This window comes from Lolium perenne, chromosome 2 (assembly GCF_019359855.2).
Source record: "Lolium perenne isolate Kyuss_39 chromosome 2, Kyuss_2.0, whole genome shotgun sequence".
Lineage (NCBI taxonomy): Eukaryota > Viridiplantae > Streptophyta > Magnoliopsida > Poales > Poaceae > Lolium > Lolium perenne.
The window spans coordinates 231,188,820-231,213,637 of NC_067245.2; the positions used below are offsets into that span (position 1 = coordinate 231,188,820).

A 24,818-nucleotide genomic window follows, 5' to 3' on the forward strand; every position below is an offset into this window, starting at 1 on the left:
TAGATCTGGTGAAATCGTTGTAGCATTATAGCTGTTTGTGTTTTTGTTTGTCTATACTCATTTTGAGATTTACAATATTTTCACTAACACAATATGACTGTACTTCTACTCAGACCAAATGAAAATACAAATCTATTTCTAAATATGAATAAATAGAAAATCCAGCTAGTGTGATACGTGTAATACCTGAAAGCTTACCATTTCTTCCTTTTCACGTCCACTGTTAGATAGAAAAATGCATAAAAATTTCATCCATTGGGTTATGGTCCAAATAAGCGTTGTGTTGGTCTTAACCCATGAACTTCAGGATCGGAGCCAGTGTTCTCCATTGAGTGAATCGGAGGATTATATGGTATATAAAAAAACACAACTGCAAATGTGGTCATAAAATTAAGTCTTCGTCGCATCAGTACAAGGTAATTCTGTATTGCACAAGTGTTCTGTTACAGTGGTGAATAGTACTACTAAATAGCACCGTGCCCAAATACATCAACAAACAAAATTACTACTCGTCAGAACATTTGTTATTCAGAGCAGTCAGGTCCCAGCAAAGGGAAAGAAGCAGCACAACTTGAAGTGACAAGTGTTAGTCATGTCTGATTGATTCGTTTACTGAATAACGTTTTGCCATCTTGTAGTACATCCAAGATATCTTGGCACGAAATATCACTATTGTCTCGGTTCTTGGAAGTGTACTTTGCTCCTTCTCCCTGATGTACTGAGGCATTTGTAGTTTCATCGAGATGTGCATCACCAGCATCTAGGTTCTCACATTTGAGCTCAGTGTTTGAAGCTGGACAGACTGCTTCAGCTTGATCAGCAAAGAAATACTTCGATACAGATGAGTTGCAAATGTCTCTGTAGGTTTCGTAGTTTGCAGCTCGTGTTTTGCCTCCTTGTAATATAGTTGACAGAGGGTGCAAGACTGAAATAGCACTATCTGTCCTCTCTAAGGTAGCCTTCAAATCCAAGAAATCGTTTACAGACTCTTGTTTACTGAACTGAACGAGAACAGCAGTGCGGTCAATCGAGAATATTGTCGTAACTGACGCTGGACCAAACACTTTGCAGATGGAGTCCTTAATATCCTTTGCTCTTAGCTCAGACTGGAATCCCCAGATGAGAACAACATTATCATACACAGCAGCAGGATATCTACTCTTATAACCTGTATCTGGTCTCTCCGTGCCAGTACTTAAATCAAGTACTGTTCCACTGTTAAAGCTAGGAGACAAATGATTGATGTATTTCTGCAGCTTATTATTCCTCGCTAGGTTCTCCTTAGGCGTGAGGTGTTCAAAATTGATGTCAAGATGAGCACACAACTGCGCGAAAACACTTCCAGTCATGAATGCATCATATCCTGCCTCGTGCTTGGCACCCGAAGCAAAGCAAGATAACCTGCAGGATTAAGGAAACAAAAAAACATATCAGAAATAATACAAACGGATAAACAAAAGTAACTGCACTGATGATGAAAGGCACTAGCGGTATTCAAAGCAATTGGCCCTTTTGGGCACAAGTATGTAAACTAACAAAATATGAGTACATCGAATATCAAGGATCAAGAACAGATCATAAATTGCTTCAGCAAATAAACTATAGTAGACAGAAGCCATAAAAATATGAAAATTCCAGACAAACATACGTTGTTTCATCTGCCTCGACTTCAATTTTCACAGGACTACGGGTAGATGACTCCGCAGCAGTTGGGCACAAAAATGAGAAAGCTGAAGAAAGTGATTTGCTTTTCTGCCTCATCAAATACTGCACCACATCGTTGGCAGACATAAGATGCCTAGTATCTGCGATGTGTGGGAAAATTTTGTTGATGCCCAAGGAAAAATCCTTCATGGATGAGGGAAGAGGCCCAATAAATTTGCTGTAGACTTGTGCAATATCTGTTTTGAAAATTTAAACGGTTAGAAGAAAGCAACCAACAACCCAGTGTGCCATCTACTGACTCAAATTCCTGATACATATGGAAGATAACTTCCATGATTCGAAATCAACATTTCAGTGTATGGCGGAACCTCATCAGGTGTGACAACTGCAAAGTTGCTTATTATAGAAGTAGTATCTGCAGGCAAAAAAAATATCGTACCTAGGAAACAACTGTGACCAACAATCAATTTTCTTTCTGAGGCAAGAAGATCAATGACATGGCGGATTCCTATTGCTGATTCAACTTTTGCTTTTCTGCTTGTGAGTAGATCTTGCTGCACATCTTTCTGTGATAGAATAAGAGTGATTAGTTTAAGCAAACCAAGATAACACAAAGATATCACTATATATTGTTTAAATTGGTGGAATATGATTATTCACAATGATTATCTGTCACTTGTTCTTATTCAATTTAAAATGACGCATGTGCCATTTTCAACAGGAGTACGAGAGATTTCCTTACCATCAATAATATACTGTCGTCACTATTGTCTGTATAAACTACTCTCTTCTCTGATGTATCATCCTCACCAAATGTACAAACATACATGAGGTCTTTAAAGTTTTTCCTCAAAACCTGCAGGGAAATATATCATCTGAGTATAGTAGAAGAGTAAATGCCAAGAAGCATCATTCAAGTTCATTACACACTGATCCTTTGAAGAATATGCAACAGAAAACAGCAACCTGTATCCAACGAATATCATCCTAAAACGATTTATCATTGGCTATATTTCTACAAGACACATTTACTACCAAATTGATAACATTCACAAGCAATGGACAAGTATCATGGGCATCTCTCAAGATAAATACCATATAATCTAAATATGTAAGAATCTGTGAACATGAAATAGACATAAATTAGATTTCCAGCTGCCATTATATTATAAGGCAATGGAATGTCAGTCAATACCTGTTGAATTAACTTTAGCTGATGTGATGTGAACCCATTAAGCATAACAGCTGGGCGCATTTTGAAGAAAACTGTCTGGAATTGGTCTGTGCCAAATTTATTGCTTCCTAAAAAATTATTATCCACTCTCGAATTGCTTCTTATCGCATCACGCCACTCACTGAATCTGATCTTCATTCTCTCTGTGAAAAGAAGATCAGCAGTACTCTTTAATGGTGCATCTTCTCCTTCTCCAGAAGTATTTGGAGACGCAGACATTGCATCATGATGCAGTACATTTAATTTCTCAAGAGCCTCTTCTTCTTGTGCTCTGGATAAATAAGATATTCCTGAGATTAACGAAATACTGTAAATAGACAAACAAACTAAGATTTTTATGCATGATTTGTGCACACAAGCTCACTACGAACAACAAAATAACAAGTGACTAAGATCGATCCTGGATGATTTGGATCAAATAGGCTAGCAGATTCAGAGAGATGCATGTTAGTAACAGATCAACAAAGTTGTTACAGGTAAATGAAATCACCTTCATGGAAGCACGTGTTGAAATCAAACTGGTATTTTGCTAGGAAGTCGATTGAACTGGTCTGGCAAAGAAATTCATGAGATGAACTATCATATGGGAGCTCCTTGCGTGGAAAGATAAAGAAGTTATGTCTGCCCAGAAGGAAAAAAGTTACGTCATGGAAAAGGTCAATCCAGAACTGGCTAGGAACTGAAAGGTATGAAAATCGTGAACAAGCTATTGGTTGCAAATCAGCTATAGCAGCTCTATCCAGGAGGGACCATTATAGTTCTACATAAAATAAAATTGTCCGAGGCATCCCTTGTTCAAGAATCATTCTACATTAAAGTTGTTTCTGAATGTTCAGATTAACTGCTCTACAGTGTTGCTTTTCCATGAAACCAGAAATCTCAGCTTTTCACAAGACAAAATAACCCCAAAAAAAAGGGTAGCCAGTTCAACCCAAACCGTATTTCTCATTCCAAGCCCATAAATGCAGACTAACTCAAATCTATGCAAAACGTATTGCGCATGCGCGCATCAGATTATAACGACGTGAACTGCACCAAAATGTGTCTACGAAAAATGAACAAGCTACAATACGGGCGGGCTATTCTAAAGGCGTACAGTACTATTATGCAAACAATGGTGGACAGGGCGGGAGAAGACAGGTGGTACTGCACGCACGGGTGGGCGACGAAGGCGGACTTGGCGGGATCCCAGCGGAAGGGGCAGATGCCGAGCTGCAGGGCGGCGAAGCGCTGCGCGGAGTCGCGGAGCTTGAGGTAGCGGACGTCGGCGCGGTCGAGCTCGAAGGTGTCCCGCCACGGCGCGCTGGTGACGCCGCTCATCTCCAGGTCGAGCCCGACGAAGGCGGCGTCGCGCACCCGCGCGCGGAGCTCCTCCAGCGCCTCCGCCAGGTTCCCCCGCGTCACCTGCTTCACCGCCACCCCGCTGGCGGCGGCTCCATCCCCTCCGCCGCCGCTCGGGGGCGGCGGGGAGTGGGATGCGGAGAGGAGGCGGGCGAGGAGGATTCTGGGCGGCGGCGCGCGGAGGAGCGGGGCGAGGCGGCGGCGGCACTGCATGGCCACCGGCGCGGCGCTGGAGGGTGGAGGCGGGCAGTGGGTCGGGCTTGATTTGGTTCTAGGAGATGGGTCGAGTCAAAAACTGTAATGGAGGTGGAGTCATATGGCCCGTATGAGAAATTCGTCATCCAACATAGGCCCATAAGCTACGATGGGCTTAGTTTATTATCCGATGGGCCGAAACCCACCTTGCATGCATCTCTCCATGGCCTCCAAAATCCGGTACCCACCGCCATCCATTTGTGATCGTCGTCGTTGATTCGCACGTCGCCACCGCCTGCTCCCCTCCCCCACCTCCTCCCTTGTTGATGATGCCTATCCACCACCGCCCCTAGCTTCCCTCTAAACCCATCACCGTTTTTTGGCTCCGAAAACCCCTCCCTCCTCCCGCGCCAAAAACATTAAGTCGTCTCGTTGTTGGTGAGCTCCCTCACCATCCCATGTATATTCCTCACCTCCACCTACGTCGATGCGGTGAGCCGCGTTGTCATTAGCTACGATGAGATCCTTTCCTCACCTCCACCTACGTCGATGCGACGAGCCTCATCATCCTCATCTCGGCCAAGTGTCTTCTCTAGTGGTCGCACCCTTGCTCGCTTGTTGTCTCCTATTGCCACCGGCGCTAACAAGCCAGACCTAGAAACCACAATACCACACAGTCTTTTTTTAACAAATGGTCGGTCCTGAATGTAGAAAGATGTAAGCCCCTGGAATATTTGTTTTTGTTTCGTTGTTTATTTCGGTGACCCTCATGGGGTATATATAGAAGTACAGGAGGGAGCAGACTTGAAGTACAAGATGATATCTCTAGAGTCCTAGTCTATCTCTATGTCCTATATGTATTCTAACATTCCCCCTCAGTCGTAGCGGGAGTGAAGCGGACGATTGCGACTGAATTTGAAGTCCCGTGCTTTCGTCCTCTTCTCCTCCTTGTCATCATCGGCGTCCCCTTCTGGTTCCTTCTCTTCCCTCCCGCAGTCACAGCGGGAGTGGCGTGAACGCAAGTGACGACGCAGACGATGTCGACTGGAGTTGTTGCCGATGTATAGCTGTAGACGTTGTCGCGATGTCGTTGTCGAGGTAGCCGAACGTGATGTAGCCATGATCGAGGTGGTCGTGGTCGATGATGTAGTCGTCGTACGTGGTGTAGCCGCATTCGCTGGAGGCGCAAAAAAAATCGCGCGGGTTTCTTCTTCCTTTTTTTTATTTGGACGGAGTTGTAGTCGGGGCCGACGTTTTGCACCTTAAAAGGTACCGTCGGGGCGACGTTTTGCACCCTGAGGGGTACCGTCGCAGGCGTCTTGCGGATGTCAGAGGACGCAGTCGTAGGTGAGACCACCAGTTTTGCCAGGACTGGAGGAAGCCCACCAAGCACACACGGTTTTGCCAGAACCATGTGCGCGGTTGTGGTGTGTCGATGCAGTCTTAGCCGTCGAACGAGGTCGATGCCGTCGTCAGTGTCGTATCGTGGACGCGGTCAATGCCTTGCAGTTATACTGTCAGAGGGCGTTGTAGTCGTATGTCCATCATGTGGACGATGTTGTGTGACGGTGGCGGTGTGTTGACGACGATGTGGATGATGACCACGGTGATGTAGACCTTGGCGATGTAGCGTCGGCGATGTCGGGCAGCAGGAGTGTCGACGATGTGTGTCGCTTGGAGGCATCCCTCACGGCGACGATGATGTCAATGGTCGTGCTGCCCGTGAGAAGTTGGCGTTGAATCCACACCGGCCTGGCGTGTGATGGTGATGCGCGTCTTGTATATGCGCCCGTTGTGATCTTCCATGTGCCACATAATTAGATTCCGGGGAAGGAACTTCAATGCCATGAGTGTTGCAAAAGAATGTCACCTTTGCAAGAAATCTTTCCCATCCAAGTGATGACCTCATATCCTTCATTTTCTCCTTTGCCAATCCAACAAGCGCCATTGCATTGAGAATATCTTGATCCTTCTTTTGCAAAGATATAGACAAGTCATTTGTGTAGCCAAGAATAACAAGCATCAAGTTGAGATTGAAAACAAAGTCAAATGATTCAAAGGCCGCGGCAACTCCTCTTATTCTTGTCCACTCACTCTTTTGTGAAGGATCTTTTCCAATCCTTACAAGCACCTCAAGTATCACCGGGTACATATCAACAATGTGTAGAATGGTCTTGTAATGAGAGCCCCATCGAGTATCACCGGGTCTAGATAAACCCATCTCTTGATTGAGTCCACTTCCACTTTCAATTTCACCCATCTCAAGTGCTTGTAAAACTTGTTGAGCTCTAACATCCCGAAGCATGTCATGACGCTTGCAAGAAACTCCAATGATATTGAACAAATAAGAAACATGATCAAAGAACCACACACATGCTTCATTATCATTTGCCACGGCAATAAGAACCAATTGAAGTTGATGTGCAAAGCAATGTATGTAATAAGAAGATGGTGACTCTTTCATGATCAATGTTTTCAACCCCTTAATCTCACCCTTCATGTTGCTAGCCCCATCATATCCTTGTCCACGAATTTGAGTGGGAGACAAATGATGATCTTTTAGCAAAGATATAATTGCAACCTTGAGAGACAATGAAGTAGTATCGGAAACATGAACTACTCCAAGGAACCTCTCACATATTCTTCCGAATTTATCCACATAGCGCAAACAAAGAGCAAGTTGTTCTTTGTGAGACATATCACTAGACTCGTCGGCTAGAATTGCATAGTGGTCACCATCAAGATCTTCAATGATTAGTCTAGTAGTTTCTATCGCACAACATTCAATAATGTCATGTTGTATCCTTGGACTATTCAAGATGCAATTTTGGTGTTGGGTGCAACAAATAAGTTGTACTTCTCTTGAGCTTGGTTGTGAATGCTAGTAACACCACCCACATGCTTCTTAAATGATTCGGGTTTTTTTCCAATTTCTAAAACCATCTTTAACAAAGGCATCTCCTCCGGGACCTCCATTGGCTCTTTCTTTGAACAAGAAACACACAAAGCAAAATGCCGCATCCTTTTCGATACTATATTCTAGCCAATTGTAGTGATGAAACCAAACACAACTAAAGTATCGATTTTTGCCCTTCTTTTTTGTTGTTGTGAAATCATGCTCATATGGTTGGCACGGACCTTTTAGGATATATCCTCTCCGAACATCATCTTGAATATTAACATCATAACTTGATATAGGAATCCTTTCCCCCGGATCATGTGGAAGAAAGTGAGCATCATGTGACCTTGCATTTGGTTGTTGGGGTGAAGGTGGGTGTGGTGTTGTATCTTCAATGTCAATGTCACTCTCAATATCGGAGTCGACTTCTTCATCGTGTACAATATCGGATTGGACCGGAGATGCAATCTTCTTTGATGCTTTTTTTCTGAAAAAGTAGCGCAATTTGGCTATTCCTCTTCATTTCTACACAATTGAAACATTTAAACATTTCTAATTTAGTAATTTTATGTGTTCTTCTTAACATACAAACTTACAAAGTAACAGAGAATAGACACAGGGACATACGTTCATAGTTTCATAATTCATACAGGCAGTCAATGCACTTATGTACACAGAGAAATAGCCAAATAGGCAAATAGCTGCAAATCAGTGGCTCACCGGCCTCACTCTCGGCAGATCAGGGGCGGGCGGCCGTTCCGAGCGGCAGCCGGCGACCGACGGTCTCTGCGGACTGCGGCAGTGCGGCGGCGGGGCTGGGCGGGCGAGCGCCGGCCGCCGGGATGGGCAGCGCCGCAGCGGCGGCGCCGGGGCCTGAGCGGCGGGCGGCGGCGGTCTGGGCGTGGGGATTGCCGGATTGGGAATCGCGAATTCGCGATGCGTGGACCGGTGGACGTCTGGTCGTCTCCTCGCCGGCTCGCCCTGATTGCCTCGACGACGAGTTCGACCCAGGATGTTATCTCCAGACTGATTCGTCAAATCGGCCTTTTTTCCAAGTTCCAACAGATATTAGTTGGGCCGGCCGGCAGAATTCTAGGTGGGCCACGGCCCCCCCGGCCCCCCCGCTGCGTCCGCCAATAAACCCAACCATCCGCGCAGAGGCATGACCGAGAGACGCGGGCACGCACTCGCGCAAGTCCGCAACTCGGCGGCCTTCCACGCGTCTGATCTGCTGCGCGCGTCAGCGACGCAGGCACGTCAGCGCCGGCGTCGGAATCTGGTGTCCGAGTCTCCACTCGGCGCAGCGCCTAGTCTGATCCGTGCCCCACGAGGAAGCGCCTGGACCAGCTGTATGCACAACCAAGCCACTTCAACGACAAGCCCAGATCGATCAGCTTCTACCATGGTCACGTCATGACGACGATACGTGCGCGTCGTCTGGTTGCTGGCCTACTATGAGGCAAGGACTCCAGGGACTTCACGTGTTGATCTACACCAACAAACTACAACCGTACATCCACGACTAGCAAACAAATGATGATCGTTATAGAAGAGAAGTGTATCTTGGTGTTGTTGATCAAGTTATTCAAGAGCTTGATAATCGGTTTGATGAGGTTAACATGGAGTTGCTTATTTGTATGGCGGCTTTGAATCCCGTGAATTCATTTGCTTCTTATGATGCACAAAAGGTAATGAGACTTGCTCAATTCTACCCCAATGACATATCAAGCATGGATTTGTTAAGACTTGAATCCCAACTTGAGATCTTTATTGATGACATGAGAAAAGATGATAGATTCAAATGTGTCAATCATCTTGGTGAGCTCTCTATTAAGCTTGTTGAAACAAAAAAGCATGTTGTTTATGATTTAGTTTACATGCTTCTCAAATTGATATTGCTTCTACCGCTGGCGACGGCGAATGTTGAAAGAGTATTTTCCGCAATGAGTCTAGTGAAAAACAAGTTGAGAAATAGTATGGGTGATAACCTCTTAAACCATTGCTTAGTGACATTTATCGAGCGAGGCGTGTTCATTCATGTAAGTGATGATACCATTATTGAAACTTTCATGGCAATGCGAAACCATAGATTGAAGAAATGATGTAAGTTTCTAATTATGCTATATTCTACATGTAAGACCCTTGTAATGTTTTGAACTATTTGTATTGTAATCGTGCACATTTGATATATGTGTTAAACTCCAATGCAATGAATTTGTCTTGTATATTGTTCATTACTTCATTATGTAAAGGTTTTTCACATTTTGGGGGGTGTGCAAAAAAAAAAATTAAGGTATGCCCCCCCTCCAATTCTTTCCTGCGTCCGCCACTGGTTGGGTTGCCCCGCCGTCGTTGATCCTGTATAGTTGCGCCGCCGTGTATGGGTCTGCACCTGATTTTCACCAGAGGAGGGTCGAAACTAGAGATTTATTCGCTGATTTGATCTAATCTAATACTTTGGGAAATTTCAAAATCTAATCTAGTCTATTGAACCGATCTGATCTTCGATCAAGATCGGGTGCCGCGCCCCCGAGGAGAAGATCTCCCCGGGGGGGGGGGGGGGGGGGCGCAATGCGGAAGTGGTAAAAGTTCTAGGATCGGCGTCGTGAGACTAACCGCTCTGATACCATGTAGAGAGATGTAAGCCCCTGGAATATTTGTTTTTTTTTCGTTGTTTATTTCGGTGACCCTCATGGGGTATATATAGAAGTACAGGAGGGAGCAGACTTGAAGTACAAGATGATATCTCTAGAGTCCTAATCTATCTCTACGTCCTATATGTATTCTAACACTGAAGGACCTAGATACTACCATTAATTTGAGGGGTGGGATTACAAAGTACAGAGAGGACAACAAAGTAAACAAAAATTACAACCAAGCCCTCATAATATGCAAACATGATCCTAAAGTAAAGATGTAAAAAGAGATCAGGGCTCTCTCCACAGCGAAGCCTCCACGCACGGCCATCCGCACCGTCGCCGGGGATGATACCACTTGGGACGATGCAACTGGGAAACGTCGTGCTGGAGCAAAAGAAGGGCTTTTCGTGTGGCACGCCAGCCAGGAGGTTGAAAAAGAGATGACGCCGGCAGGCCGGCAACATAGCTCGGAGCAGCCGCCCTTCGGCTATGTGAGTTGACGGCAGGACGGCCTCAGATCGTCAAAGGGCCACCGAGGATGTGCTCCAGGTTGCAGTACCACTGGATCCCCGCCAAGCACCAGACCCGCACCAGCCAGGGAGGCATCCACAACCTCGCATGTCACCTCGACGGCCAGAGAATAAGAATCCAACTAGGCTAGGACGTCCGGAGCCACAACAACAATTATTGAAGGAAGAGAAAGGGGAATATATGTGTGGGAGTGATGGTAGCCTAAGCAACGCCTCACCATGGATTTGGCTGAGGGGTGCCGGCATAGGATCTGCTGCAAATCTTTCTCTAGTCTTCCATCTCATAGCCTTGGCGATGAAGAAGGGGGATTGAAGAAAAACTCCAACACATCTGGATCTGGCCGCCCGATTATTTGCCTGGGAGAAGAAATGAAAGAGAAACCCTAAAGCTACTAGAAGCCAAACCCCTCTCCCACCCATCGCCGACCACCATGGTTGCTGGCGACGAGGGAGAGAGAGGTTAGCGGTGAGATTTGGAGGAAGGTTCAAAGAAAGAAGAGACCACACGGGTCAAGTCTTCATATCCTTTACCAATATGGGTGCAAATAAATCGAATTTTGCTCATACCATATCCTTTACCACATATTTTTCTGGATTCGGATCGGATCGGATATTAACCGATTTTGGTTTCGAAAGCGGAAATACCGTACTGCGGATTCGAATCGAAAAGTGGACATACTCGTACCAGAAACTAAAGTAGTCAGAATACCGATAGTTATAGTTCTTGCAAATTTTGAGAGGCATTTAAACCGTCGGTCTAAGAAAAAAGACACGACTTCCGCTAAACACAAGCATTGATAAGAAAAATAGAGCTAAACATGCTCGCTAAATGAATTTGGCAACTTAATAACTACTAGTATTGTGAGATTGGCATTGGCATTTGACTCAAATCAGATTATTGAGTTTAAAACCTTCGGGTTATCCTAATTAATTTCAGATAATCCATATTCATATGCTATTTGCTATACATATACGGAGCACCACGTCGAAATCTGATATCTTTATTCGCCGGATTCTTTAAAATTCAATATAGAAACCTTAAAATGGATTCAGGACCGATTTCAGCACAAAAATTATCCTACCCGTTTAGATCCCTAGATCAGAATTCCCCGCTGAACGCCCCCAACGGCTCTCCTCCAATTATATGCGCTTTGAAATCCTTCCAGAAATAACAAATATGACATGTTAGTATAGGCCTTATCAGCTCGACTATCTTACATAACATACTGGAAACAAGTTTAAGACCTAAAACTGAACAATTTGAGCCACCTTGCACCGATTAGCAAATTTGCTTTGCATCAACTGATAAAATCTTATCACCAGCTGCAAAGTCTGTCACTTCTCTGGATGGTCAAAATTGTGTGTTGCAACAACCAAACACAAACTTAGATACAGAAGCGGAGAGATGATCTATCAAGATGAAAAAAGTGAAGCTGCTAACAATCACACCCAACTTATCCGATCATATATTTTCTGTTCCACCCTTTGTTCATAAAGGCCAGGCCTGGTTACAACCTCCAGGAAAAGGAAGAACGCTGATAATGGCCAGGTAAACAAAATCGCCGACCAATACTCTCCAAAATCCCAAGTCACTCAGTTTTCCTGTACAAAATCTGAGTGATGCAGCATTCCACGCCCCCTTTCCATTTTTCTATTTACACAGGGCTACTCGCAGGTGAGATGTCTTTACCAAAGAGCCCAGCGATTGCTTTCCCAGGATCCTCCTGCTTGATGAGGGACTCCCCAACTAGGACCTGCAGCAATGAACAAGGAGTCAGCGCGATAAAAAGCAAGAAATACTAGATTCCAGATTGAGCCTAATGCAGCGTTCATTTACAGGTGTCTCGTGGCTGACTTACCGCTTTGACCCCAGCATTCTGAACGAATGAAATATGGTCAGGAGTGAACAGTCCAGATTCCCCCACAACCTGAAACAGGCCAAAGGTCAAGATGAATGATGTATGCAAAAGAGTCCTGTGCAAAATATTGATACAAAGTGGAATTTTGATACAAAGTGGGGACTGCTGAAAAGAAATATTGACAGTGATAATAGTAGCATAGATAAACTACAGTACACTGATAATTTTCTCATGGTGTGATAAAGAGGCTGTTAAGATCGAATAGATGTGTCTTAACTGCGCAAAGCTAATTTATGTTCATGCGCCAAGAGCTACAGTGACTTGTATCAATTAACAGGAGTATCATTTATCAATAGTTTCATCTCAGCTAACCGAGTTACATTCATTCACACTTGCATCATCAATAAAAAATACATACATATGCCTGATCCATTACAGAATGCCAGTAATGGACTAATGAGGTGACAATAGATGCCAATAATGTCAACTAAGAAAAGCAAAGCAAGTAATGGTTGTAGCATATGTCAAAATTCACAAACAAAACCAAATTAAACCCTAAAATGATTGTATTGCCAGGTAGAGACCCTGTAGAACATACTGGATACACTCCATTATAAAATACTGCAACAATCTATCTATCTGTCCCAACTCCAAACCAATTTTATATTACGGATGCACTAGTAATATGGAAGTGTGAAGTGCAAAATATCAGCAATAAGAAACATAGATAATATGACTCTGTTTACTTCTCACAGAAAATTAAAAGAAGTGGCTTACAATTATGTCCTTCTGGGATATAAGTTGTCCTCGTTCACCCTCCAAAAGCTTTTTGGTGTTTGAGATATCAACTTCAAAAGTCTCTGCAATAATATTATGAACCCAATGACCCATAGCCCACAGAGCTTATATTATCACGTGAAGCACCATAAATTTGGAGCACAATAATAACATCTTTAATTATTATAAACACATTGCCATGTTTCACTTCCTCAAGGTTGGATTACACGTTGTATTTCCTTAAGGCTGGAATTTCTAGATCTAAAGTGTAGCTCTAGCTTCTACGTTCTAAGAACCAAATAATCTGCATCCAGGTGATAAAATAGCCTCAAGCCCGCAATGACTTGTAATGAACATATCTGACATAGATGATAGATATGTGTGTGGTTCCAATAGGATTTGAATATATTGCTATTTAGTAAGTTCAAACTGCCATGGTGTGTATTTACTGGCTGATCAGCAGGTGCCATTTTGTTTTTATACTGGATGGGTTTTCCTCAACCCATCAATAAACAATCCTTATTGATAATTTGATATACAACATGTTACAAAGAAGAAAGTACTACACAAACTTAGCAATGCATACCAAGATTACGATTATTGATGCCAATGAGCTGAATACCATCTATCCCTAGAACACGGTCCATTTCCCTTTCATCATGCACCTTCAAGAACACAATCCCACATGTTAATTTCGTCAGAATGCTAAAGGTGCATCTATATTCTGAAGCAGAGTATTGCATGCAAATTTCAACAGCAAACAAATTTAATGCGGAGCAGCAAGAGAGGAGAGTCAAAAGGCTTGAGCATACAGAACATATAGCAAAAATAATCCACTAACCTCAACTAAAGCAGCCATGCCAAGTTTTTTGCATATTTTCAGCATATAATTGATATCGCGATCAGGTAACACAGCAGCAATCAGAAGAACAGCATCCGCTCCTTTTGACCGCGCATAGTAAAGTTGCCAGGCATCGATGATGAACTCTTTGCACAGAAGAGGGCACTGTTCAGAAGATCATATCTTGAGACTTTCACGCGTTTCAACTACCCACTCTGAAGTCATTGACTTGTGCAAGTACAATATATTGACAAATATACAGCACCTTTACTCCAGCATTGCGTATAGCCTCCAAGTTTTCAAAACTTCCCTGGTCACACATCAAAGGAAACCTTCAGTATGGATAACTACCAGGCGTATTAAATAAGGGCCCCAAATCTCCCAAAGAGAAGGGATTTTTAACCTGAAAGTACTTTCTATCTGTAAGAACACTTAAGCATGCTGCTCCGTTTTTCTCGTATGCTTGAGCGATCTCAACCTGTTTATGTCCAAGTAAACATTAGTTAGGTGCATATGATCTTCTTAGAAGTAGGTTTGTTTAAGTGAATGTCAACAAATAGAAGTCTCACTAACTGGAAATAGGTAATTCAACTGAACTGGATAGTAAGTAGTGACATAAATAATACTAGTGTGGCATTTCCACCTACAGGTGTATGACCCGTAGATACACTAGTGTTTAGCTGTTAACAACCAGTTTTTTGAACAATAGACTTCACTTAAAATAAGATGCTATCACTGAAATGGTAGTTTACACATCATATATATGTAATTCGCACCCAGTGAGCAGGTGAATTCTGATAACATACAACTATAAAAATACCAAGAGAGCACGTTGAAGCCTCACCGGGTCGAAATTCATATATATGCTATTCATCCCACAGACTCACCGGGTCGAAATTCTCCCGAAGAACCCCCCGGCTGGGCGAAGCCTTCTTGACCTCCGCAATCAAGGCAGGCAGAGCAGTCCGGTCGTACGACGCTGTCAGCGCCGCGACAAAGTCCCTGGCGGGAGGCGCACTGCCCAGCGGACCTAGCAGCCTGTACAGCGGCATTTTCTCCTTCATCTGGCAAACGCAACCAGAGCAGAGCACGCAGAAATCCCGTGTTTTCACGTCAGCGTACAATACAACAGGGGCAAAACACACCGCTGGGTTACACGATGCTCCAGAGCTGGCAGAGCAGCAGCCATGGACGCACGATACATACCTGCCAGACCTCGACGTCCTTGTCCCAGACGATCTTCTCGAGGATGTTGCGCGGGGTGTTGCCCTCGTTCTCGAGGCGGAACTGGAACGGGCCCACGTGGTGCACGGACGGGCCCGTGACCGGCCGCCTCCGGATCTTTATCCCGTCGAGCCCCTCGATGCTAGCGGCGGGGGCGTCGGCCGCCGGGACCCCGTTGCCCTGCTCGGTGGCTCCGGCAGCGGCCGCCGTCTCGGCCTCCGTCTGGTCCGAACTAGTCGCCACCGCGTCCTGCGCAGACAGACAGTTACAAAATCCGCCCTCCGCAGGGAAGTACGCCGGAAATGGGAGCAAGATGGGGGTAACTGACCGTCTCGGCGGGAGTGCAGCGGAGAGGGGCTGAGGGGCGGCCGGAGGTGCCGTCCATGGGGACGGCGGCGATGATGCGCCGGGTGGGGTTGGAGGAAGGTAGGGTTTTGGGGCGGCGGAGACAGGAGTGGCGGGTGGGAGGTGGGAGACCTGGCCGGGAAGGCGCGGATCCGGTAGCGAGCGCCTCCATTAAAGGAGGTGTGTGTCTGGATTTATGGAGGGAGAAGGATTGGGGTCGGGTGGCGTCAGCCTTTTTGGCGGGGGCACTGATATAGTGATATGGTGGCCTTTTTGACGCGGTGCGGGCCTGCGGGGGATAGTGTTTTTTTTAAAGGGAATATATTAATATCAAAAAGATACCAATTACATCCGATCTCTGCAACAACGCACCACCCTAATGGCACTACGGATGCACACAGCCAAAAAAAGGAAAACAAAACTAAGAAACAAAAGTCCCGCTACAGTATCTCGGGCCTAACAACAACAATACATCCACCGCCAAGAAATACAGACTCTCCAAAAACGACGCCTCCAAGAAGGGAACAGTGCTCTAACACCGTCGTCGCTCGATCAACGATCTTAGGTTTTCACCCTGAAGATAGTCTCCACTCTCAAAATAATGCCTCCAACAAGGTCATTGCCAGGCACAACCAGTTAAGGCCAGACCTTGGGTTTTCACCCTGAAAGGTAGGACTCTGAACTTCACCTGTGTTGTCGCCCCCACTATCATACCGCTGTTGTGAAGCCCGGAACACCAAGCAAGTCCCTCAACAGTAGCGGAGACTGGAACCTCCCTTAGCTAGTCCTCCCCTCCGGCCTTCATGAACTTCTCTTCTTCCGACTTTCATCCATGGATCCATAATCACTTGATGTCAACACAGAAAAAGAGCTTCGCGCCGCTCCCTCCAGAACCAATCGGTCGGAATAAAAGCATGGGTGCGCACGACCGAATACCACCGATCCAGCAAACTCCAGGCACAAAGCACTGTTACATTCGCCGGCGGAGCCTTCCGGAACTCAACACTCCGGATAGATCACGAGTCCAGGCCTCCGGTAGGTCTTCCTCTTCATGCAAGAGAGACCCTAGGACCACATCCTTTATTCAGGTCGGACCCCCACGTCGGCGACCATCCCGGGATGGCCACTCCAACCCTCCACCGGCGACTCCGTCGCCGGCTTCCAAGCATCTCCATCTCGCCGCCGGAACACGGTGATAGATCGATAGATCCACCACCACCAACCGCAGGCCGACCCTCTTCGGCGAAGAAGAGGGCCACCTCCACCGTCGTACCCAAGGCTGCTGCCCCGGGCGACCTCGTGTCGCGGGTGAAGCCCAAGATCGCCTCCACTCACCGGCGAGAGGCGGGGGGAAATTGGCGCAGGCCATGGGCCTGGCCGCCGCCCACCACCAGCCCCTACCGGAGTGCTGCGGAGAGCCGACGGGAGGAGGGAGCGCAGCGCAGGCCGCCGCCGCCCATCCCAACCGCGCCGGCCGATCCACCATGGGAGAGCCGACGGGAGAAGGCGGCGCAGCGCAGGCCGCCGCCACCCATCCCATCTGCGCGTCCGCCATGCTCGAGGAGGGGAGATCCGGCCACCGTCTGATACGTCTCCGACGTATCGATAATTTCTTATGTTCCATGCCACATTATTGATGATATCTACATGTTTTATGCACACTTTATGTCATATTTGTGCGTTTTCCGGAACTAACCTATTGACGAGATGCCGAAGGGCCAGTTGCTGTTTTCTGCTGTTTTTGGTTTCAGAAATCCTAGTAAGGAAATATTCTCGGAATTGGACGAAATCAACGCCCAGGGTCCTATTTTGCCTGGAAGCATCCAGAACACCCGAGAGCCGTCAGAGGGGGGCCACAGGCCCACCAGACCATAGGCCGGCGCGGCCTGGGGGTGGCCCGCGCCGCCTTATGGTGTCGTCGCCTCGTTGACCTCCTGACGCCGCCTCTTCGCCTATTTAAGCCCCCTCGACCTAAAACCTCGATACGAAAAAGCCACGGTACGAGAAACCTTCCAGAGCCGCCGCCATCGCGAAGCCAAGATCTGGGGGACAGGAGTCTCTGTTCCAGCACGCCGCCGGGACGGGGAAGTGCCCCCGGAAGGCTCCTCCATCGACACCACCGCCATCTCCATCAATGCTGCTGTCTCCCATGAGGAGGGAGTAGTTCTCCATCGAGGCTCGGGGCTGTACCGGTAGCTATGTGGTTCATCTCTCTCCCTATGTACTTCAATACAATAATCTCATGAGCTGCCTTACATGATTGAGATTCATATGATGATGCTTGTAATCTAGATGTCGTTATGCTAGTCAAGTGAATTTTACTTATGTGATCTCCGGAGACTCCTTGTCCCACGTGTGTAAAGGTGACAGTGTGTGCACCGTGTGGGTCTCTTAGGCTATATTTCACAGAATACTTATTCACTGTTATGAATGGCATAGTGAAGTGCTTATTTATATCTCTTTATGATTGCAATGTGTTTTGTATCACAATTCAACTATGTGCTACTCTAGTGATGTTATTAAAGTAGTTTTATTCCTCCTGCACGGTGTAATGGTGACAGTGTGTGCATCTGTGTTAGTACTTGGCGTAGGCTATGATTGTGATCTCTTGTAGATTACGAAGTTAACTATTGCTATGATGGTATTGATGTGATCTATGCCTCCTTTCATAGTGTGAAGGTGACAGTGTGCATGCTATGTTAGTACTTGGTTTAGTTGTGTTGATCTGTCATGCACTCTAAGGTTATTTAAATATGAACATTGAATATTGTGGAGCTTGTTAACTCCGGCATTGAGGGTTCGTGTAATCCTACGCAATGGTGTTCATCATCCAACAAGAGAGTGTAGAGTATGCATTTATCTATTCTGTTATGTGATCAAAGTTGAGAGTGTCCACTAGTGAAAGTATGATCCCTAGGCCTTGTTCCTAAATACTGCTATCGCTGCTTGTTTACTGTTTTACTATATCTGTACTGCCTGCAATATTACCACCATCAACTACATGCCAGCAAGCACTTTTCTGGCACCGTTGCTACTGCTACTATTTATTCATACCACCTGTATTTCACTATCTCTTCGCCGAACTAGTGCACCTATTAGGTGTGTTGGGGACACAAGAGACTTCTTGCTTTGTGGTTGCAGGGTTGCTTGAGAGGGATATCTTTGACCTCTTCCTCCCTGAGTTCGATAAACCTTGGGTGATCCACTTAAGGGAAAACTTGCTGCTGTTCTACAAACCTCTGCTCTTGGAGGCCCAACACTGTCTACAGGAAAAGGAGGGGGCGTAGACATCAAGCTATTTTCTGGCGCCGTTGCCAGGGAGGAAAGGTAAAAGGCACTCATACTCCGGTTCCAGGTAACAGTACTTTTTTGGCGCCATTGTGTTTGTGCTCGAAGCTATTTCCTTTAGATCCTGCAATTGCAACTTTTTGTTTCTTGTTTACACTAGTTAGGCATAATGGAAAACAACAAAAATATGAGAGATCTTTATGAACTTTATCTTGAATTAGGACATGATGTGTTTGAAGAGAGAATTAAAAAACCCATGGAACTTTATATGCATGCTAATGGGAATGTTATTAATATGAATGCTTTGAACACCATTGTTGCTAATGCTATGGAAAATTCTAAGCTTGGGGAAGCTGGTTTTAATGAGCATGATCTTTTTAGTCCCCCGGGCATGGAGAAGAAAATTTACTTTGATGATACTTTGCCTCCTATTTATGATGATTATAATGATAGTAGTCTTTTGGTACCGCCTGTTATGGAGGATAAATTTGATTATGATTACAATATGCCTCCTATATTTGATGATGAGAATAATAATGATAGCTACTTTGTTGAATTTGCTCCCGCTACAACTAATAAAATTGATTATGCTTATGTGGAGAGTAATAATTTTATGCATGAGACTCATGATAAGAATGCTTTATGTGATAGATATATTGTTGAGTTTGCTCATGATGCTACTGAAAGTTATTATGAGAGAGAAAAATATGGTTGTAGAAATTTTCATGTTACTAAAACACCTCTCTATGTGCTGAAATTTTTGAAACTACACTTGTTTTATCTTTCTATGCTTGTTGCATTATGCTTCTTGAACTTGTTTATTTACAAGATTCCTATGCATAGGAAGCATGTTAGGCTTAAATTTGTTTCATACTTGCCTCTTGATGCTCTCTTTTGCTTCAAATACTATTTCTTGCGAGTGCATCATTAAAACTGCTGAGCCCATCTTAATGGCTATAAAGAAAGAACTTCTTGGGAGATAACCCATGTGTTATTTTGCTACAGTACTTTATTTTATATTTGTGTCTTGGAAGTTGTTTACTACTGTAGCAACCTCTCCTTATCTAAGTTTTGTGTTTTGTTGTGCCAAGTAAAGTCGTTGATAGTAAGGTTCATAAGGTTCATACTAGATTTGGATTACTGCGCAGAAACAGATTTCTTTGCTGTCACGAATCTGGGCAAAATTCTCTTTAGTTAACTCAGAAAATTATGCCAATTTACGTGAGTGATCCTCAGATATGTACGCAACTTTCATTCAATTTGAGCATTTTCATTTGAGCAAGTCTGGTACCTCAATAAAATTCGTCTTTACGGACTGTTCAGTTTTGACAGATTCTGCCTTTTATTTCGCATTGCCTCTTTTGCTATGTGGGATGGATTTCTTTGTTCCATTGACTTCCAGTAGCTTTGGGCAATGTCCAGAAGTGTTAAGAATGATTGTGTCACCTCTGAACATGTGTATTTTTGATTATGCACTGCATATATCAAGAAGACTCAAGCGTCTAAGCTTGGGGATGCCCAAGGCATCCCCTTCTTCATCGATAAATTATCAGGTTCCTTCTCTTGAAACTATATTTTTATTCGGCGACATCTTATGTACTTTACTTGGAGCGTCTGTTTGCTTTCATTTTTGTTTTTGTTTGAATAAATGCATGCTTGTGTGGGAGAGAGACACGCTCCGCTGGTTCATATGAACACATGTGTTCTTAGCTTTTAATTTTCATGGCGAAGGTTGAAACTGCTTCGTTAATTGTTATATGGTTGGAAACAGAAAATGCTACATGTGGTAATTGGTAGAATGTCTTGGATAATATGATACTTGGCAATTGTTGTGCTCATGTTTAAGCTCTTGCATCATATACTTTGCACCCATTGATGAAGAAATACATAGAGCATGCTAAAATTTGGTTTGCATATTTGGTTTCTCTAAAGTTTAGATAATTTCTAGTATTGAGTTTGAACAACAAGGAAGACGGTGTAGAGTCTTATAATGTTTACAATATGTCTTTTATGTGAGTTTTGCTGCACCGGTTCATCCTTGTGTTTGTTTCAAATAACCTTGCTAGCCTAAGCCTTGTATCGAGAGGGAATACTTCTCATGCATCCAAAATCCTTGAGCCAACCACTATGCCATTTGTGTCCACCATACCTACCTACTACATGGTATTTCTCCGTCATTCCAAAGTAAATTGCTTGAGTGCTACCTTTAAACAATTCAAAATTTATCACCTCTGATTTGTGTCAATGTTTTATAGCTCATGAGGAAGTATGTGGTGTTTATCTTTCAATCTTGTTGGGCAAATTTCACCAATGGACTAGTGGCTTCATCCGCTTATCCAATAATTTTGCAAAAAGAGCTGGCAATGGGATTCCCAGTCCCAAATTAATTAACAAAAATAGACACTCCTCCATGGTATGTGATTGTTGGACGGCACCCGAAGGATTCGGTTAGCCATGGCTTGAGAAAGCAAAGGTGGGGACGAGTGTCATCATAATAAAACTAAAATAAAAAGGCACTCCTTCATGGTATGAGATTGTTGGCAGGCACCCGAGGATTCGGTTAGCCATGGTTTGTGAAAGAAAGGTTGGAAGGAGTGCCACCCAAAAATAAAATAAAATGGGAGCCGCTCTTTGAAGGTTTGTCTGGCAAGGGGGTTAGAGTACCCGCTACCATTCGTTGACAACAACAAACACCTCTCAAAATTTTACTTTTATGCTCTCTTTATGTTTTCAAAATAAAAGCTCTAGCACAAATATAGCAATCGATGCTTTCCTCTTTGAAGGACCATTCTTTTACTTTTATGTTGAGTCAGTTCACCTATTTCTCTCCATCTCAAGAAGCAAACACTTGTGTGAACTGTGCATTGATTCTTACATACTTGCATATTGCACTTGCTATATTGCTTTGCATTGATAACTATCCATGAGATATACATGTTACAAGTTGAAAGCAACCGCTGAAACTTAATCTTCCTTTGTGTTGCTTCAATACCTTTACTTTGAATTATTGCTTTATGAGTTAACTCTTATGCAAGATTTATTGATGCTTGTCTTGAAAGTACTATTCATGAAAAGTCTTTGTTTTATGATTCAGTTGTTTACTCATGTCATTTACATTGCTTTGATCGCTGCATTCATTACATATGCTTACAATAGTATGATCAATATGATGGCATGTCACTCCAGAAATTATCTTTGTTTATCATTTACCTGCTCGGGACGAGCAGGAACTAAGCTTGGGGATGCTGATACGTCTCCGACGTATCGATAATTTCTTATGTTTCATGCCACATTATTGATGATATCTACATGTTTTATGCACACTTTATGTCATATTTGTGCGTTTTCCGGAACTAACCTATTGACGAGATGCCGAAGGGCCAGTTGCTGTTTTCTGCTGTTTTTGGTTTCAGAAATCCTAGTAAGGAAATATTCTCGGAATTGGACGAAATCAACGCCCAGGGTCCTATTTTGCCCGGAAGCATCCAGAACACCCGAGAGCCGTCAGAGGGGGGCCACAGGCCCACCAGACCATAGGCCGGCGCGGCCTGGGGGTGGCCCACGCCGCCTTATGGTGTCGTCGCCTCGTTGACCTCCTGACGCCGCCTCTTCGCCTATTTAAGTCCCCTCGACCTAAAACCTCGATACGAAAAAGCCACGGTACGAGAAACCTTCCAGAGCCGCCGCCATCGCGAAGCCAAGATCTGGGGGACAGGAGTCTCTGTTCCGGCACGCCGCCGGGATGGGGAAGTGCCCCCGGAAGGCTCCTCCATCGACACCACCGCCATCTTCATCAACGCTGCTGTCTCCCATGAGGAGGGAGTAGTTCTCCATCGAGGCTCGGGGTTGTACCGGTAGCTATGTGGTTCATCTCTCTCCCTATGTACTTCAATACAATAATCTCATGATCTGCCTTACATGATTGAGATTCATATGATGATGCTTGTGATCTAGATGTCGTTATGCTAGTCAAGTGAATTTTACTTATGTGATCTCCGGAGACTCCTTGTCCCACGTGTGTAAAGGTGACAGTGTGTGCACCGTGTGGGTCTCTTAGGCTATATTTCACAGAATACTTATTCACTGTTATGAATGGCATAGTGAAGTGCTTATTTATATCTCTTTATGATTGCAATGTGTTTTGTATCACAATTCAACTATGTGCTACTCTAGTGATGTTATTAAAGTAGTTTTATTCCTCCTGCACGGTGTAATGGTGACAGTGTGTGCATCCGTGTTAGTACTTGGCGTAGGCTATGATTGTGATCTCTTGTAGATTACGAAGTTAACTATTGCTATGATGGTATTGATGTGATCTATGGCTCCTTTCATAGTGTGAAGGTGACAGTGTGCATGCTATGTTAGTACTTGGTTTAGTTGTGTTGATCTGTCATGCACTCTAAGGTTATTTAAATACGAATGAACGCCGGTGAGCAGATGGGTATGTACGCACCCATCTAGCTATCAACGCGTGGCTAACGTCGTTCGATTATCCGTCAAAGTAGGTCAGTATTTTAATGCACTCACACAATGTTGTTTTTGTATTGTTGTTCTGGTCTGTGCACTGCATGGACAGAAAAGTTGAGGTGATGTGCGCCGATCCATGTACTTCTCATTAGGTGATTGCAGTTTTTGTCCGCACAAGAAGGCTAGTCAAACTTACTTCATCTAGCTACCTCGTTTTTCCATGCTAATGGTCTGATGCATATCATTTAATATTTGTTTTGAATTCTAAAAAAAGAAAAAACTACTGGGAAACGATCCACTGTAGCTCCTGAACCAGGCCGCTCTACGCCGCTCACTCCACAGCCTACCCATGCGTCTCCATCGCCTCTTCGCCATGGACTAGGTGGCTGACAGCAAACTGAGCCGCTCACTCCTCCCTCTCGCCTTGCTCTCCCTTGCCGCTTCGCCATGAACCGGACCACCGACGGAAAACTGCGCCGCTCACTCCTCCGCCTTCATGCGGTTTCCGTCGTGCACCGCGGCCGAACACAGGCTCGCCACACGCGACCCGTTCCCGCTCGCATAACGCCAAAGCAAGGCCCACCTTATCCTATGACCGCCATGGGGAGCAGCGCGCGAGGCCGCCGCCGAGCAACACCGGGGATGGCCGCCGCGAGAACCGCCGAGGGTGGCAACCGCGAGCACCGATGCAGGGAGGCTGCCGTCGGGCACCTCCATGGGGAGGCCGCCGCCGGTGGCCGCCTCGAGCATCGCTGCAGGGAGGCCGCCGTCGGGCACCTCCATGGGGAGGCCACCGAGAGCACCGCTGCAGGGAGACCACCGTCGGGCACCTCCATGGGGAGGCTGCTGCGGGTGGCCGCCGCGAGCACCGCTGCTGGGAGGCCGCCGTGGGTGGCCACCGCGAGGCCGCCGAGCATGCTACGGGAGTGGAAGCGCCGCCGTCGAGCACGCACAAAATAAGTCCACCGACGCCGAGGACGCAGCATGGAGGCGACCATGAGGGGTGAGGCGAGGCTGCTCTGCGTGCTGGGCCTGGTGCGGCTCTGTTTCGCCCCTGCGGGAGTGCGGACGCGGTGGTCCGTGTCGGGGTTGCACGATGCCGCCAACGAACTGAATGGTCGTGGCGTCTCAGGGGGTCTCCAGTGCAGCCATCGTCTTCATGGCATGTTCAGTCGCTCTGAGCGACATCAAATTTGCGGACGCCATGATGAGTGGATTCTACACGATTCGGCAGTGTTAGATGTGATAACGCTGGTTGTAATCATGGATGTTAGTATAGTTGATTTAGTGCTAATTGCTAGATTAACTAGTGTCTGTATACTTATTCTTGGCAGGAGATGAATCTCTTGAAGGCATATGCATAAAAAGGTACAGCTTTTTTGTTGGAACCTAGCGAACAACACAGTGAATGACGCTAGTCACGACAGGGACCTGGTCTGGGACTGTTTTATAATAATACGATACCAGCCAAAAAAGATATTAACGCCGTCCGGTGGCCGTGAGTCAGAAATTGA

At 45.4% G+C, this 24,818-nt stretch overlaps 2 protein-coding genes across 3 annotated transcripts; both read right to left on the reverse strand.

Annotated features, from left to right (window-relative positions):
- Positions 1 to 406: 406 nt before the first annotated feature.
- Positions 407 to 4,504, reverse strand: LOC127335191 (poly(A)-specific ribonuclease PARN). 2 transcript variants are annotated; one of them, XM_051361788.2, is made up of 7 exons: positions 4,056 to 4,503; positions 3,390 to 3,520; positions 2,861 to 3,189; positions 2,408 to 2,521; positions 2,105 to 2,231; positions 1,649 to 1,901; positions 407 to 1,401 (listed from the first exon to the last, which is right to left on the reverse strand). In XM_051361788.2, exons 1-7 carry the CDS (start codon positions 4,451 to 4,453, stop codon positions 591 to 593), a joined length of 2,163 nt encoding a protein of 720 aa, XP_051217748.1. In that variant the 5' UTR covers positions 4,454 to 4,503; the 3' UTR covers positions 407 to 590. The 2 variants fall into 2 exon arrangements, with proteins under 2 accessions (XP_051217748.1, XP_051217749.1); XM_051361789.1 differs by lacking the exon at positions 3,390 to 3,520 and having other exon boundaries at positions 2,861 to 3,170; positions 4,056 to 4,504.
- Positions 4,505 to 11,946: 7,442 nt separating this feature from the next.
- Positions 11,947 to 15,736, reverse strand: LOC127335192 (indole-3-glycerol phosphate synthase, chloroplastic). The gene is made up of 10 exons (XM_051361790.1): positions 15,533 to 15,736; positions 15,187 to 15,453; positions 14,868 to 15,044; positions 14,384 to 14,458; positions 14,246 to 14,290; positions 13,981 to 14,145; positions 13,726 to 13,804; positions 13,140 to 13,222; positions 12,363 to 12,431; positions 11,947 to 12,257 (listed from the first exon to the last, which is right to left on the reverse strand). The coding sequence occupies exons 1-10, from the start codon at positions 15,719 to 15,721 to the stop codon at positions 12,159 to 12,161; spliced, it is 1,248 nt and encodes a 415-aa protein (XP_051217750.1). The 5' UTR covers positions 15,722 to 15,736; the 3' UTR covers positions 11,947 to 12,158.
- Positions 15,737 to 24,818: the final 9,082 nt, after the last annotated feature.

What these genes read in the sequence shown, in the direction of transcription:
- LOC127335191 (XM_051361788.2), bottom strand. Translation starts at nt 4,453, where the DNA reads ATGCAGTGCCGCCGCCGCCTCGCCCCGCTCCTCCGCGCGCCGCCGCCC. An exon ending in TCCGCCTTCGTCGCCCACCC is followed by an intron (nt 3,521 to 4,055) that starts GTGCGTGCAGTA and finishes CCTTCTGGGCAG; the next exon opens with ACATAACTTCTTTATCTTTC. An exon ending in ACGACAGTATATTATTGATG is followed by an intron (nt 2,232 to 2,407) that starts GTAAGGAAATCT and finishes ATTCTATCACAG; the next exon opens with AAAGATGTGCAGCAAGATCT.
- LOC127335192 (XM_051361790.1), bottom strand. Translation starts at nt 15,721, where the DNA reads ATGGAGGCGCTCGCTACCGGATCCGCGCCTTCCCGGCCAGGTCTCCCA. An exon ending in GCTGCACTCCCGCCGAGACG is followed by an intron (nt 15,454 to 15,532) that starts GTCAGTTACCCC and finishes CTGTCTGCGCAG; the next exon opens with GACGCGGTGGCGACTAGTTC. An exon ending in TATCCCAGAAGGACATAATT is followed by an intron (nt 12,432 to 13,139) that starts GTAAGCCACTTC and finishes GGCCTGTTTCAG; the next exon opens with GTTGTGGGGGAATCTGGACT.